Source organism: Corvus kubaryi, unplaced genomic scaffold (genome assembly GCF_017639235.1).
Source record: "Corvus kubaryi isolate FWS band 111438036 unplaced genomic scaffold, C.kubaryi_AGA036_p1.0 split1-131, whole genome shotgun sequence".
NCBI classification, from domain to species: Eukaryota; Metazoa; Chordata; class Aves; order Passeriformes; family Corvidae; genus Corvus; species Corvus kubaryi.
Window position 1 is genome coordinate 5840811 of NW_024582073.1, and position 16760 is coordinate 5857570.

Sequence of the window (16760 nt, forward strand, 5' to 3'; positions counted from 1 at the left end):
CTGCAGCACTGATTTGTAAAATGCTGAAATATTAAAAATCAGGCTTTAGTGAGAATATGCACATTTGATCTAGCCCTGTCTTCTGCTGAACAGTGACGTGAGATTCTGACATCCATTCCCTGTACCTGCAGGTGACTCAAGGCTAGATTAGTGGTATGTACTGCTCTGTACTGGTAAAAGGTGGTTTCTGCTGAAATCTGACAATTACAGTATATATGACACCCCAGCTTTGAAGTCTTAGCACAGATCTTGGTCTGGGGTGTGAAGTCACCCATCAACCCAGAGCTTGCTTGAGTAGTCTGAGCTGCAAATTAGTCTCCACTCCTTCCTATTTGGTTTCTTCCAAGTCAAGTAGTATTGCATGGCTTTTCATCCAGGAGTATGTTAATGTTGGCCTAAAATTCAAGTGCTAGAATTTCAGGATTAGTTATCCTCTTAGTGGTGGGAGGCAAAATACACCAGCAGTCCCAAACTCAGATACTAATGCAGTTGAAGGCTACCTACCGTCCAATCCAACTTGTAGTGTTTGTCAGTCATTGCACAAAGGATATACCACTCACATTCTCTTACTTCATCAACTGTACATCCAAAATACTGAAAAACCTTCAAACAAAATCCCTTCCACTTAACTAGTCCCACCCAATACAACTTTAGCTACAGATTTTTGCATGATGTCTTCCAGAACAGAAAACAATGGTTCAATGCTAAATACATCAGTTGTTCTGAGCAAAATGTGTTAGAGTAAGTCAGAGTCACCAGAGGAGTTTAATAGCTTGTAAACAGACATAGCAGGTTTCATACTCTGTTACCAGTAATGTAAGATACACATATGTAAGGCAAAGTACATATTTAAACACACTTACATGGGCAATATCTTCTGTAAAAATATTTACAATTTAAAACAAACCAATTTAAGAAATGGATGAAAGTAAAAAAATAGGATACAGAAAACTCCCTCATACCATGGAACATCACCTAAATGAATATCATTTGGCATCAAGAGTCAACTCATTTCCTTAAAATTTGTATGTTACAAGTGCATAGTTGTGTTTCCTTCTCCTTAACTATAAGCATTTACAGTTGCTGCAGGCTGCAAGTATAGTGGTATGGTATTAGAACAAATCAAAATTATCACTTGCTCTTTCTTTTGCAAGGAAACCTGCTATTAAAAAAGTTTTCCCCAAATAGCAAGCCATGTGTTAAAAATGTGGCTACAATAGTGAAGGCCATCTTTCCTGAGCCAGGAACTTTTAAGGTTAGATAGATTGTACAACTGAACTAAGCCCTTTTGGCAATCAAACATAAGAGTATGTAAAGCCAATAAGTCAACATAGGAAAGATGTGATCTATACTATTGCACTGTGTGTGTCTGCTACATTCAAACCTTCTGATGCGGTAAGTCATTGCTATGACCCCCTGTTCTGCCTAATCCTCCAGAGTAACTGCTGATTCTTCCTGAAGGGTATACGTACCACTCGCCCCAGTCAGGATCTCACACAATTGTCAAAAGCATTATTTCCCCAGCACTGTAGCAGTCTGCAATCAGAACATTAGCTCTGATTCATGTAGCCTTGTTTCAATAGTACATATTCACCAATCTTTCTGCTGAGTTAAAACAGGCTGAAAATGAAGTTTTGGATAATGTATGTTAATAGTTATCCTTGCCGTTTTTCAAGATGGGCATTTCTTTGGCATTCATTCATTTTTGCCCAGACATTGGCCACTCTCATAAATGCTCATATTGATAACATTTTTAGCAAGCAATAAAAAGCCCCCAGAACTGATAGCAATTTAATGTAGAAGTGATTGTATGACCACCAAACATCTGATGTTAGATGTCATTAAAGTGCTGCTTTATAATAATCTCTGCCAGTTTGTGCTAATTAGAGACAGAGAGATTTGGAATTTTTACAAATCCCAAGAGTCACATCTGAACAGTTTGTTTAATCAAGCTGTCTTATAGCCTGGTGAGGAAGTATCCATGAGCACTGGAACTTTGCATTAAGCTTTGCAGATCAGTAGCAGCCATCTTTCCAACTCTCATCTTTCACGTTGCCGTATGTCTTGGGAGTGGGTAATGATCTAAAAATGAAATGAAATATTTTTCAGTTTCATATATAACTGTTGAAGTTTCTACCTACAATATATAAGAATTTAAACATTTTATAAATAATTGAAATATAGACTTAATTCATTTACTTCTCTGCAATACAGTTTACTTAAGATAAACCCCAGAGTATTTTCAGTTTCAGGTCGCATGTATTGTATCTTGGCAACTACCATGTCAGAAAAAAAGGCTAAATAAATAAATAGACAGAAAACTTACTGCTATTATACTCTGTGAAAACGCAAACCTAATCTGCTTCCACCTGCAATAGGCCATTTTTTCACTGATGTATATAAACAGGCAAATCCTTATTTGGTCACATTTTGCTTACATCAAAATCTGACATTCGTAGAAACTTGATTATTGCATTGTGTACAGAGTCTGCATTATAGAACCATGAATCGTTTAGGCTGAAAAAGATCTTTAAGATCATCAAGTCCAACCATTAATTCAACATTGCTAAATCCACCACTAGAACATGTCTTGGACTGCCACATCTACACATCTTTTACATATCTCCAGGAATGGTGACCCCACCACTACCCTGGCCAGCCTCTTCCAATGTTTGACAACCCTTTTGATGAAGCAATTTCCCCTAATATCTGATCTAAACCTCCTCTGGTGCAAGCTGGGGCTGTTTCCCTTTGTCCTATACATGTAAACTTGAAAAAAGGCAATAAAAGGCAATTAAAAAAATAAAGTTTAGTAAGTGAAATACTTTTCTGTAAGACAAGCTGTGATTTGGACAACCACACTTCACTACTATCAGCAGCTTCCTAGCAAAACAACTGCTTTTTATTACACAAAGTTCCATACTGCTGACCAGTGCTGGCTCCAACCGCAAAACAGTAAGTGCTGTGACAGTCATTTGTCATTTCCCTGCCCAACGCTCACTGCAGAACAGAACTTTTCCACTGTGCTATTTACCACCATTTAATCTTTTTTTACAGTACTAGAAACTAATTGTTTTTCCCTTCTGTTTAAGGAGATTCTTAGTATTTCTCATGGATGACTGCTTCTTTGTGTCAGCTTCTACTTGACACCTTCAGTGAAAACTGGCATTCACAGTTAATACTCAGTCTCTCTTGCAGTAGTTTTCATAAAGACACATCAAAAAACTTCTGTAGCTGAGTGCTAGCACAGTTGTGTTTAAACTAAAAATTCTGTTTCATCCTGTGGGTTAACTGCAGTGATTTTTATGTTAAGTTTAGCAAATGCTATGGATGCCTCCTCTGTCTCGGTGCATCTTCCTCCTGGAAGATGCACCAAGGAGAGCTGCCCAAGGAGAGAAACTACTCTCACCATGGTACCACTGCTTGAGTTATGGAAGCAAGTAGTTCTGACTCCAGAATGTGTCACACAAGTGAATTTTCTCTTGCCAGCTATATTTTGGTAACTTTTACCACATGCAGACAAATTCTTGCTGCCTTCTCAGCCCAGACTAAGACTTTATTTACTTAGTTCTGTATCTTCCGTTACTGATTTCACTTTCATTCATTCACCTTCACTCTTTAATACAAGAACCTTTTTCTCTCCGTTTGGATTCAAAACCATTTTGGAAATACTTCACAAGGAGGTCTCCACTTCTGTTCTGAAGACCTTGAGATCAAAATAACAACTGCAGGAAGAAGCAGCACAAATACATAGCGTACAAAATTAATTTTGAAAACTTCAACCTAAGACTACCTGTCAGAGACTCACCTGCGAACAGGCTGTGCAAGTTTGCTACGAGGCACTGGGATGCCCCCCATGGAAGGGGCACTGGGTCTGGGCAAACCACTCCTCATCCCTGCTGGTCTGGTAAGAGTAGTACTGTTAATACTGCTGGCAGGGCTTGGCAAGCCTGAGCTCTGGGCTGCAAGAGGCCCTGGTGAAGAACTACTGTGCGACAGCTGTGCGGCTTCTGGAGAGGCAACCGAGCCGGGTCCATGGTTACTGAACGCTTTCACTGGCTGTCGGAGAGCTAAGGGAGACGGTGCTGCAGGCGAGCGGAATTTACTCGAAGAAGGTACTGGAAAATACAGAAATTACTTTCAGCTTATGTCACAATACTACTGAAATTAAAAACTGGAAATTACTTTATGTGATTATACAAACAATATGGGATGTGTAATGGAATACAGCCAACCAAGCAGCAATGAGAAACAGGAATTCAGATGTCCTCTTTGTCATGTGTTTTTGATATTGTAACTCTAATGCCCTCTTTTGCTTACTACAAATATTTATCTGGATTTGTAAGTAATCCTCATTTGGCTATAACTTTTATCAATCAAGTCAAAAGAAACAGAGAAGAAGATATTTCTTAAGAAGAAATTTAACTGCTTCAGAAACATGTAAACTTCATTCTCATCCATGAAAGAACACGTTGAAGAATACAGTATTCTAGTGTGACACAGTCTTTAAATAGATTCAAAGTGTATATTAGCCTTCAATAATGAAATTTTGAGTGCAGAGCATCTTGGTACTTCTCTTATGCTGTTTTTTTTAAACCACTGAATTAGAATTCATCTAAAGATATGGTTACATCCCACATTTTCTGGCAGATGGAAAAAAAAAAAAAAAGATGGGGTCAGTTGTCCTGGTTTCAGCTGGGATAGAGTTAATTTTCTTCCTAGTAACTGGTATAATGCTGTAGTTTGGATTAAGGATGACATCAGCCAACCCCCAAAATGAAAGAGGTTAAGGTGCTGCTATGAAACTTAAACCAGACAACTCTAACAATTTATAGCCTTCCTCTTCTTACAAACATTACCTAAATTATCAGTGTAACTAATACCTGTTTGTAACTAATACCTGTTTTCTAATACTTTGTACCTGAGTTAGTATGCAAGGTTTTGTTACCAAGTCCTTTCTGGGATAGGTTAGTAAGACAGAATATTCAACAGTCCTTTGATAATGCCAAACCTTAAGCATAATTCTTCACAAGTACGAGAAATATTTTCAAATTACACATAATTTATCACTGAACAGAATACTTAAATTAACCCATAATCTTAGTAATGGAATGAAATTTCACCAGCTTTCAAACTGATTAGGGTGGGTCAGTAAGAGTCAACACAGGACAATAAAATCAATCACGTAACGAAAACATGTTTGCATTTAGTAAATTTGCATGAACTGTTCTTTCCTCTATTAAATAAACATTTTATAGTGAGACCAAAGTTGTATTGTTTTTGACAGATGTTGTACATAAAGCAGCTGGTCCTTAACACAGCTTTTATTATCATTTTCAAGGTAGATCCACTAAGAACATGAGGAGTGAGAAAGGAGACAAGTAATCCTAAATGGGGTATAGAGGAACTGGTAGTTTTGAGATTGTACTTTGAAGCCGCTTCTTACAGGGAACGTCTAGGAAGATTAATATGTACCTCATTACAGATGTGAATTGGATTTGATTCCTTTCTGCATTACCCAAGGGGGCCTTTCCCCTGATAGCAATATTAAACAGCATGAAGCCACTCATGGGAAAAGCTGACAAGAAAAGGTGACAGAGAGGTCAAAAACACATGACAGTTGCTAAGTGGCAGGGAGAGTAAGTAAAAAACCTTAAAATAAAAGCTGGCGTCAAGCCAGAGTATGTATTAAGGAAAGCATTAACAACAGAATGACTGGACAAGAAGAGCATCAAAGTGCTCCTAGGACTAAGATAGATTACATTATAAGTTTTTTAAATGTGACCTTGCCTGTAACATTGATGCAATCAAACCTGCAGAATTTCCAAGTGACTCTACACTGTAAATATAGGGAGCTTTTATCACTGAACTTCTCATTACAATGGTTGGAACACAAACACAGCACCATGTTAGCAGCTACCAACAGAGCAATGCCAGTGTATAAACACTGAATACAGCTTTGGGCCTCTTACAGGCACAAGGGAGAAAAGGTTTTTAGGTATGGAATATAAGCAACAAAACGTTGCAACTGAAGAAAGCTTGTCACATTCCCAGCAGAAGTAAGGATCCAGTAAATCAGTCTTCTCCATTCTCTTTAGCCTTCTGCTGACCATATTTTACCATGCTGCAAACTTGAGCTGTCAATTCATAAAACATTTCCTGTCAGCACAGCATTGCAGACATTGCTGAGAGCTGTATTCATTCTTGTACATAAAGGAATGAACTGTCTTCCAGAGCAGTCCACATGATGCAGTCTGGCAAACTGCCTAATAATTCTGTTCTACAGATAAAGAATTTGGTCTCAGAGCAGTTTTGGATATTCATTATAGTCAGTTTGGCCTATCTGTAAGACAGGACTATAAAGAGTGAGGTACTGCCTCACAGACTATTTGATAATTGCATACCTATGTATAGTATTTAGCTGATCCATGTTTAACAAAAACATGCAAACATGTAAGGGTAGTGCTTAATAACTTTACACAACTCAATCTCCTTAGAAAGTAAACTACAAACAACTACAATTAAAACATTTGTCAACCCAAAAAAAAAAAAAAAAAAAAAAAAGAAGCATGGTGCAGTCATGACATTTAGATGTCCTACCCTCTCTGGATTCTGTCCTGGATTGTGGGCAGGGAGCACGAGATCTCCATGTGGCAAAGTAGGATGCTGTGAAGTTGCAAACTTATTTGGCTTGCACTCCAAGGCCAGCTGCTGCACACCAACTTGAAAACAGATTAAATTCTAATGCAGTTGTTAAATCACAACCATTATGATGAGGTGAATCAGCCCAACATGAAAGAACAGATGAGGCATAACTAAAGGAATCAATAAACGGATCTGTCATCTCAGTACAGGAAAGATGTGGACCTGTTGGAGCAGGTACAGAGGGTGGATGAGCACCTCTATGAAGAGAGAGGTGGAGAAGAGAAGGTGCTGGGGAGATGTTACCACAAAGTGGTAAAAAAAAAAGCCAAAGTGTGTGTGAAAGGTGTCAAGGTACGTAATGAACAGCATTTTAAGAAGGCAAAATCAATTGTTGCTCAGCTGTTCATTTTTCTGAAAGGAAAGTCTTGCTTCATTGCTGCTAAATACTTCTACGTTCATAAGGATCTCAGATCAGAAGAAAGAAAACCAACACATTAAGGACTATAAAATAGCAAATAACTGAAAAAGACAAAGCAAGTAACTGAAAGGGTCCTCATTTGCAGTAAGGAATGACAACAGCCATAAACTGGAATATATAACTGGCAGTGCAATGTTTACTGTTCCTCATTCTCTAAGGTTTAATACATTTTTACAAATAATACAAACTCAAATAAAAGCTAATTTTCTGTACAGTCCTACAGGTTCAGATGAGGCCATTGACCTAATAAGTGTTCCAGACATCCAGAGGAAGGCATGGCCAACTGGAAAGAAAGCCAAGAAAGCTCTGCAGAGGAATAGCAATGGTGGTCTTATGCCAAAGCAGAACATTGTGCAAACTTTACTCTATTGGTATGAAGTATGAAAACTATTGAGAGACTTCCTCTTAGGACATGTGAATCTGTTTCACAGTCATCATACTTTGCTAAAGCTTTCTGCATGGCATGAAGATGCCTCTAAGGAGTTGGCATTGTTAAACCCCCGGAAAGAAACACATACATTCTGTCAGCCACCCTCATGTCTGCACAAATGACTCTTACAACGCTTAAAAGATTCTAGCATCTACAAACTCATGAATTAGTCTTGAGTGTAATATGATGTTTACAATGAGATCTTCTTGGTTGTAATAGACAACAGACCAACTATGCTTAAAACCAGAATCACTGTTTACCTTAAATGTGAAACTGAGGCAGTGTCACATACAAGTCTGCCAAAGCTGATTAAAAATCAGATAAAACTTGTATAATTGGATTAGAGACTCAATATTTATCTTCTTTAAAAAAAAAAAAAAAAGCCAAGTTCAGCCATTAGCAAACTGGAATATTATATAAAAGAGTCTCTAATTCCTTGAGTCAAAAAAAACTTAATTAATCTATGTTGGGATTAACCTTCTGGTTTTGTGAGGAAAAGAGAAAGCACAAGTGCACGCAAAATAAGTTGCTAGTCCATACTCATCTTTTCAAGGATAAATTTGTTAGCTTTTGTTTCCAGCACAAAGGATTGTATGAGTATTTTTACACCTTTTGTTTTAAAAACTGTATTTTGCAATTTAAAAAATTCCTATACAAATATAGCCCTAGTGAATATGCATTTAGGAGTCTACTTTTCTAATCCGTATTTCCTGATTAATGTTAGAAAGTCACCATTCCTTGGGTTTTTATCTCAAAATTCAATCTCCTAAATAACACAGTTTATTTTTAATATTTAGACAAAGAAGTTAACTTTTATACAGCAAGGACCACTTGGTTAATCTCTACAGTACTTGCAAGATCAAGTTTATTAATCTAGAACATGTGAGATTTAATGCAGGTGAACCATTATTTGAGATTTGCTGGAGCTTGATAAGAGGATGTAAGTTAATTACCTCCTTTTGTAGATGGAGTTTGAAGAAACTGTTTGGTTTTGAAGGCAGCACGAGGCAAATTTTTCTGCCTTTGCAGAGCTGTTGAAAGACAAGAAGTGTTATATTTGTCTAAGAAGATAAGAAAACTAAATTTACTGGGAATTTCAGAATTGCATCCACTTGTGAAGCATCAAGGAGCAGTGTGAGTAAAACACTCAAAAAAGCTGTTATGACTCTGGAAGTGATGGGGTTTTGTGAATGGTGCTTGCTCTTAATGGCAAAGAGTTACAGAGGAGTGTGTCAGAAATTTTGCAGTGCAAAATGCGCAGATTTGGTAAGAGTAAAGCTTCTTGCAGGGCAAAAAGCCCAGAAATGCAAAACAAAAATTAAAACACCTAAGGGAGAACAAGCCACCTAGCAAACATGCTACAGCAATATGAGAGCAAGATTAGATACAAAGATGAAAATTAAATTTTCATATTTGACCTAGCAAGACTAATTTTTTCATTTTAAAAGTGTTTTCAAAAAATATTCTAACATTATACAAAAGCAGAAATCTTTGTCTAATATGATCATCATATAAACAAATTGTATTCTTCAGTTATGGAGACTTAAGCCTTCTTGAGAGATGTCTTTTTTTTTTCCCTCTTCAAAAGGTATGCAAGAGGATTTAAGCTTAAAATGAAGACTTAATACTAAGACTTACCAGCTGCCAGCATGTACACAGCATGATGGAAATTGGTTTTTATTGCTCCTTTGCTCCCTTGTCCTGCCTTTTGTCAAGTAACATTCAAGGGCTGGTTCTGCCTTGAAATGACCTCACTACCTACCAGTTACCAAGAGGAAGCCAATGTTCCAAGAGCTGCAGAATCTTGGCATGGAGAGAATTACTCATTGCCAGAAGGAACGCATTGACTCAGCCTATTTTCACCGCAGCATATTTAAGGGGGGGAAGGAGGAAAGTAGTCAGTGAAATAAAGCTTTGACTACACAGAGACTTCGTAAAATGATAATGTATGAATAAACATCTCTGCTTATCTCAGTGTATGAAGTTTTATACCAGCATAAAACTGATTGCACTAGCAAGGTTTACTTCCATAGTGAGAAGGAAGAAAGATGGGGGAACAGCTGTGCATAAAGATCCTGACCCTGAGTAAGGAAGCTCAATAACTCCATCACCAACTAGTGAATATCACTATAAAGAAGGCAGGGGAGGAACAATTCCAGTCCTGATAATAAAATGTTAATCCTTTTGCTTAATAGCATATAATGATTGCTATCACCTTTTCTATCCTTCAGTCAGTGCAAAATACACAGTATCTTATGAATTATAAAAAATTCATCACGTGTTTTAACATCATGCTGAAATTATGACTAGACAGTCTAGTTAGTTTAGTCTTACTAACTAACTAAAACCGTCATGTTCAACAAACAGCAAAAAGGAATTAAATTGTACATCAACACAGTAAAATTCTGCCTGTGCCTTCTACTAATAAAAACGTTATTCCTTCTCCCAACTAGAATCTAATCCAAAACAGCCTGTGGCAATATGTAGTTCTAACTCAACTGGCACATGGTCTTCCTAGAAACTTTTTCTAAAGCATACATACGAACAGCCAATTAAGCATAGTATGATCTTTAAATATGAGCATAATTCCTAGAAATTTACTGAAGCAGTCCACTGGCCAGACTGCTTCAGTCCTCAAATATTCCACTTCATTATTTTTTATTGAATCAGTGTTTTTGTTATACCACACAAAATGAAGAACAACTTCTGCCTTCGTATTTTGAATTTGTTTTGTCCTAATTCACTAAGATTTCAATATGCTACTGCTCGCGGAACTTCCTTCCCCCATCATTATTCACACTTCTTGCAAGTCAGAGATGTGGGATGATATGGAAAGGATTTAAAATATGCACATATCAAATTCCTTCCTTCTCAATGGAGACTCCAGGAAATAGACACTCAACAGCAAAACATTTCTGTGCACCAAACCACTGAAAAGAGCTTAGGCAGTACAATTTGAGCAATGCTGAGCAAACATGCAGTTTGAGATAAGTGCCCAGTGCATGTTTATCCACACTACTTGCTGCTCTTGATGTGCTCCACGTGCTGTGACATTACCTGTCACAACTGCTGCGTGCTGAATACATGTAGTTACATTTACTTCTGATCAACTGACCTGGACTACTTGGTTTCTTCAAAACTTACTCTTCCTCCTTTTATTCTGAACATGCCAAGCAGTTGGATCATGGCAAGCAGACCAGTCACTTTACTGATAGTTTGAACAACCTACAGCTCTTTGAGAAAGCTTTGTATTTAGCTCTTCTTAAAAGTATCCATGTGCTCATAGTTCTACTAAGTACAAAAGCATCACACACAATCCAAAAGCAGGTAGCTCCTCCATGGAAGCCACCCTACAACTTCTACAGCTTTGTACAATCTGTGTGGTGTAGGACCGCAATGCAGGGATTTCCCATCACTAACGCTTTAGATAATACCTGTTCCTTGGGGAACACACATATTACCGTATCTTCCAGTGTTTTAAGGTGAAATATGTACTAGCTTTCATATTAAAAAAGTATTTTCTGCAGAATGGCATGGAGAATCAAAGTAAATGAAGATTCTAATTGTTACAACTGCTATTTAATTCAGTCTCTTTTCAAAAACAATTTGGATTGTTCACCACATTGCAGCTAAAAGTTAAAATGCCAATGTTTTCATGTTTACAGTTGTACCTCTGAACACATCATATGTGTCTTCCCTCTCTTCTGTAAGCAAACGAATACAATTTGGCTATAAAACTGTAAGAGGAATTGTCTTTTCAGAAACTTACTGGATTCCTAGCTCATTTTTGAATGCCAGCAACCATAGCAAGTTCAGTATTGCAGCCACAGCAAATGTGCAAGTAAATTATGAACCGCAAATCTTTGACAAGGAGCAAAGTAGTGACCTCGGGTGGCAAGCCAGCATCCTTGCAAAGGTAAGCTCATGCAAAACTAGCAGGTGTATGAGGAAGCTTCAAATCCCAATACCCAGAAATCATTGCCAAGGGAAACCAAAAATTTGCTGCAATTTAACAGTGCTTTGTGCAAAGTGACAAAATATAAAACCAATAAAACAGAAAGTATACAATAAAAAAGGACACAATTCTGGAAATTTTTATACAATGTACAGTTTTGCAGAAAATTTTTTAATCCAGACTAAGCAAAGATACTTACTCATTGACTTCACACACAAACCGTTTTACGATTGTCAATAGCAAGACTCTGACAAACATCTGTAAGAGCAGGGAAACTGTAAAAGCTAGAAATCTGGCCTTTATTAATGATACTTAACTTACATTTAAATGTAAGTTGGTCTAGAGTGGTTCACATTTGGGGAAATAGTCTATGAAAGAGAAGCAAATTTACCTAGTAATTCTTAATGCATCCACAAGTTGAAAAAAGAAATATAAACACAATCACACCACTTTGGCTCCTGCAGTGAAGTAATTGACTAAATATTGAATACTGAGACTTCTGTTGTCTGATCTTTCCAGAAAGTTTAAGCATGAATATACTTTTAATTCTGGAAATAGCCCTCTGGCTAACTAAATTGCTCTCTATGCTCTTCCCTTCCCAGTTTACACAATTGTAAAGCACCAAAAAAAATCTGTAGAGATTTTTACTAAAAATATTTTTTCCTTCACTTTCTTTCAGGTCATTTTGAGAATTCTTCGAATCACTGAAATAGCACATCTGTAGAACTGCTGTCCAACTGTTTCGAGTGCTTTATACTTTAATAAGCCTGTCTAACACGTAACAGTCATGCATTTGAACTACACTGATGTCCTTTCAGCTGGAAATTCCACCTGAGTGTCTGCAAAAGGTGGAAGAAGAGGGCCAAGGTGAAAGGATGCTGGAGTAACTTACATGAACAATGGTAAAGTCACACTAACTTCTATCTACTACAGTATCACACACCTGGGACTGACTGCCCACACAACCCTTACATCTGCTCTGAGTCTGTACAAAGACAGAAATCCTGTAGTCTTTGGCACGGTCTGTATTCCTTATTCTGTACTTAACTGTATGTGGTAGCTTTAGCACATTGTTTTGAAAGTTTTAAGACAACCAACTAGGTATGCCACTATGCCTTCATTGTTCTATAGGTAAAATACCCCTTAATTCACAAACATTATTTTACATTTCCCATCAAATATTTAGATTACTGATGAACTTTTATCACAGCATTTTTATAGTTCAAAGCTCTACACATAATAATATTCATAATGTGTTCTTCCCTTGAAAATGTCACACAAAGTTATTAAATTCAGAAACTTGCTTTAAAAAAATGGTCAGGAAATATTTAAACAACAGGACCTGGCAATATTGACATATAAACACTGAATATTTAATTTTCATTTGCTTTGGCTTCTTTAAGGTCACCATTTTCAAGGATTTGTGAGAATAGCATCATTGTCATATCAGCACTTTTGGACAAACTAGGAAGCAGGAGTCCAGCAATGGGCTAACGTGTTTTGTGAGACACAAGTTCATCCAAACCTTTTTTCGGAAGTAACTGACACTTGAAGTAAATAAAATTGGCAACAGGATATATAATCCATGTGCCAAAAAAAAAAAAAAAAAAAAAAAGAAAGAAGGAAAGAAACTGCAGACAAGAGTTAACTTAAGGTGTTAAACTGAAATGAACACTTTCAGGTCATGTTTTACTAGTTTAAAAAAAAAGCAATAAACATCATCTAGGTGATTTTCAGAGCCTAGAAAGAAAACAGTTTGACACGCCCAAATACTCTATTTATATTCTTTATATTACTTCTACATATACTTTTAGGAAACTATGAATGACACCTTAGTAAGAAATCAGATGTTTTTTGAGTATTTTGTGTACCATAAAAACAGATTCACAAAGGCCCGATTAAAAATCAAGATTAGCATCTCCAGTGTGGCATGCAATGTTTTGCTTTGCCATGAGACTGGAAGACAGCCGAGTACCATCACTTAATTCTGAAATTTACACTAAGTAGCACTAAAGGTACTTACTGGCTGAGGCTTGAGGTTGAATGCGAGGTATTCCTCCATTTGGCACTTGGAAGTTTGAGTCACTTCTGCTGTTTTTCACAGACTCAGCTTGGATGTTAGATGTCCTGGACAAGTTTGGAAGACTACGCCTTAGTTTTTCTGTATGAAATAATACAAAGATACCACAACGTGTAATCTGATGCTGGACAAAGGTCAGATTGCGAACCCATAATTGAACTCCAAATGTAAGTGACACAAAACATTAGTCATATAAAACTACATTGCAATTTAAAAGTGTGTTTTGTTACATTAATTCTTCTCAAATCTATCACATACAAAATACTTATGTATCTAAAAAAGCAAGAATGAACATTTTTCACCTATGGTGAAAAAAATCAAGCATATTGTGTTTTGGAATCGAAACATATCTGGATTATGGTTCTCTGGCTTTTGTTGTACTACTATGAAAGCTGAACAGACAAACCTAATTTGCAGTTTTGCACAGTTTTCAAATTATTTACCTACGAAGTTATTTGTAACAAAATGCTTGCCTGAAGAGTAAAAACAACACAGTTGAGTAAATTTTTGAGACTGCCTTGTCCCATATCAGTCCATTTATACAACAAATAACAACCACCCACTTGGAAAGAACCTCTTCATACACAGCATTCAAAATTATTGAAGTGTCCAGTTATGCTTCATCTTTCATATATGACTTATCTACTCAGCTAATGCTGATACTTCAGGGGCCTTCTAATATTTGTACCACTGTTCACAGAATATGGAAAGATGCCATTAAGTATTTCTCAAGTCTAATGACATTCTGTGTATCTCCAACCCATGCAGAGCTGGGTTGGTAACATATTTCGGACAAAAGACTGCAGATGCCTTGACAGGATGAGCGGCCAACCTGATTCTGAAGAGGGATGCAGGGAAGAAGTATGTTACCCATGCACAAGCACTAAAAGTGAAAACAAAACTAAGCCTGCATTGGCTGAATATTCCAACAAGTGTACTTTCTGCCCTTAGCAGTTTGCATTGCTTTGCACTGCAGCTGGTACACTGTTGAACCCTGTCAACCAAATTTCCCTCCAACCATTCTAGAAAAATAAAATTTAAAAAAAAAAAAAAAAAAAAAACAAAACCTGAACAACTCTTCTTGGCTGCTGCATGATCAACTCTGAATAACCAAGCAACACTCAATTGCACAAAAACCACTGCAAGATAATTCCTTGGAATTGTTTCAGAAACATGATCACACCCTCTATTTTGATACTTCTGGTAGGTGGGATACTAGCTTTTGGTACCTTTTCTCTCATGGGATATTTTTATTGCAGCTCGTCTAGCATGCATTAAGACTTCCATTTTAAGAAATGAATGGGAAAAGAATTCTCAATTAAGTCAAAATGTAATTGATTAGCTTTCGTGTTGTACATTTTCCTGGATACCTAAAATTTCCCCAAACCATTATTATAAGAGGAATTCTTAATATCTAAATGTATATTCTTTCTAAATTTAAAATCTTACTTGCCAGATAAAAACTATGTTTGCTGAAATGGGAATATGCTTGCAAAATTTCATCCCAGTAAAAGGAGTTTCTGCCAGATTGCTACCAGGAGAAAGTACATTCAAAAAGGAAAATCGTATCAGGATTATATTATTTTGTTCTATGCCAATATAGTATAATTGCACTGAATTTACTGCAAACTTTATTATTTATTATGCAGCAGTTTTCACAGCTTGAGATATCTAAAATGCATGAGGTTAAGTACTAATGTTTTTAAGACTATGTTCATGATTGAAAAGTTCTGGAGTCCTGTGCAACCAGAAGAAAGCGTTCAGCTCACAGGCTACAGGCATGTATAAATCGCCACGGTACTCTTATCTGACCACAGTTACTTTCCTCTGCATTTTATTCTGTCATCTGCAAGGCCTAACCCTAGCAGTAAATGATAGTTTTCCTGCTTTATTTTAGTGCTTTTGCCTGCCAAATATAGACCTTGGTCACTATGAAACTCAATTATACTCATTGACTGGGTAAGATCTAAAATAAATATAAGTCTATCAACTCATCTGACTGTAAGGGTGCCCCAGGAGAACTTCAGCTTTGCTTGCTCTGCGCTTTCTTCAGCAATTCAGAGATTAAACCATGATGTTACACAGGCACATAGTTTTAGGACCGCACACTGCTGGAACTCCTTTAGAGAAACTACACAACTACTTGTGTAATGAACTTCGAGCAGTTTTTTACCTTCACTTTTGACATTACTAGTTTGCAAGTCTGTAGGATGGCCTTGAAGCGAAAGACGAGGTTGCTGTAAACGGCTAATCATAGGCTGTGGTGACACTCTACTGTACTCTATGCTTCGAGCAGGTGATCGGGAGCGAGGGGAATTTCTCGGAGATTGTTTTGGTGAAGGCCAGGGAGAACTGCGAGGTGATGGTGAGAACCTGCTAACAGCAGGGTGCACTGTGTGATGTGTGCCATCTTCCTCATCTTCTAAGCTCTGTGCATCAAGCTCCTGGTCGCTGAACGTGCCTCGCCGGGTGGAATTGCAAGAGGAGCCAGAACTACGCCGAGAAGCTGTGGCTGCGTACTCTTGGCGCAGGCCTGGCAACAAAAACATTGTTTACTTGATTCCAGCCCACAAACGGTTCAAACTAGAGACAGTGCACACAGATATCTGCACAGTTCTCAAACTCAAATTTGGCTCACCTTAACTCCTGTTATTGGAGGCATTAATAAATTGTGATTAGTACCAAAAAGTTATCTACCAGCTAATAATGACTTGAAATAAGTAGGTGAGTTCATTCCTTTTCCTAGTACAGCTGTCATCAGTCTAGGTGTGTTGTGTATGTACTTGTTCATCTCCTCTCCCAGGCTGGATACCAGCAACAAAGGCTACATCATAATTTTGGTATCATGTAACATCCTGTAACAATTATAGCAGCCACAACAAAATGTCTCTTGCAATGTATTAGTGAATCTAACCAAAAAAGCAACATGATAAGCTACTCCTAGAGAAACTGGAATTGTTAGATCAGTGGTCTTGGAAGCGTGGTGCCAACACCCCTGCAGATACGCAAACCAATCCACTGGCATACAGGAAGGAAATTCAGAACAACTAGTATTTTTAAAACAGCATTTATCTTGTCTTTATTTCATATTTTTAAATTATAAATTTGTGTATATTTGTGTATTTTTGTGAACGTTATACATTAGCGTAATACACATATATAATTTATTAAA

At 37.2% G+C, this 16760-nt stretch overlaps 1 protein-coding gene across 3 annotated transcripts in view; it reads right to left on the reverse strand.

Annotated features, from left to right (window-relative positions):
- Positions 1-632: 632 nt before the first annotated feature.
- Positions 633-16760, reverse strand: part of SLAIN2 (SLAIN motif family member 2) — a 33401-nt gene continuing 17273 nt past the window's right edge. The window contains exons 5-9 of one of the 3 annotated variants that reach the window (XM_042053081.1): positions 15762-16121; positions 13532-13669; positions 8507-8584; positions 3809-4118; positions 633-2082 (exon numbers count right to left, since the gene is read on the reverse strand). In XM_042053081.1, coding sequence (XP_041909015.1) covers positions 2016-2082; positions 3809-4118; positions 8507-8584; positions 13532-13669; positions 15762-16121 — 953 coding nt within the window. In that variant the 3' untranslated portion in view covers positions 633-2015. Of the gene's footprint in view, positions 2083-3808; positions 4119-8506; positions 8585-11707; positions 11767-13531; positions 13670-15761; positions 16122-16760 lie in introns of those variants that run through there. The other 2 variants (XM_042053082.1, XM_042053083.1) reach the window with 2 other exon arrangements.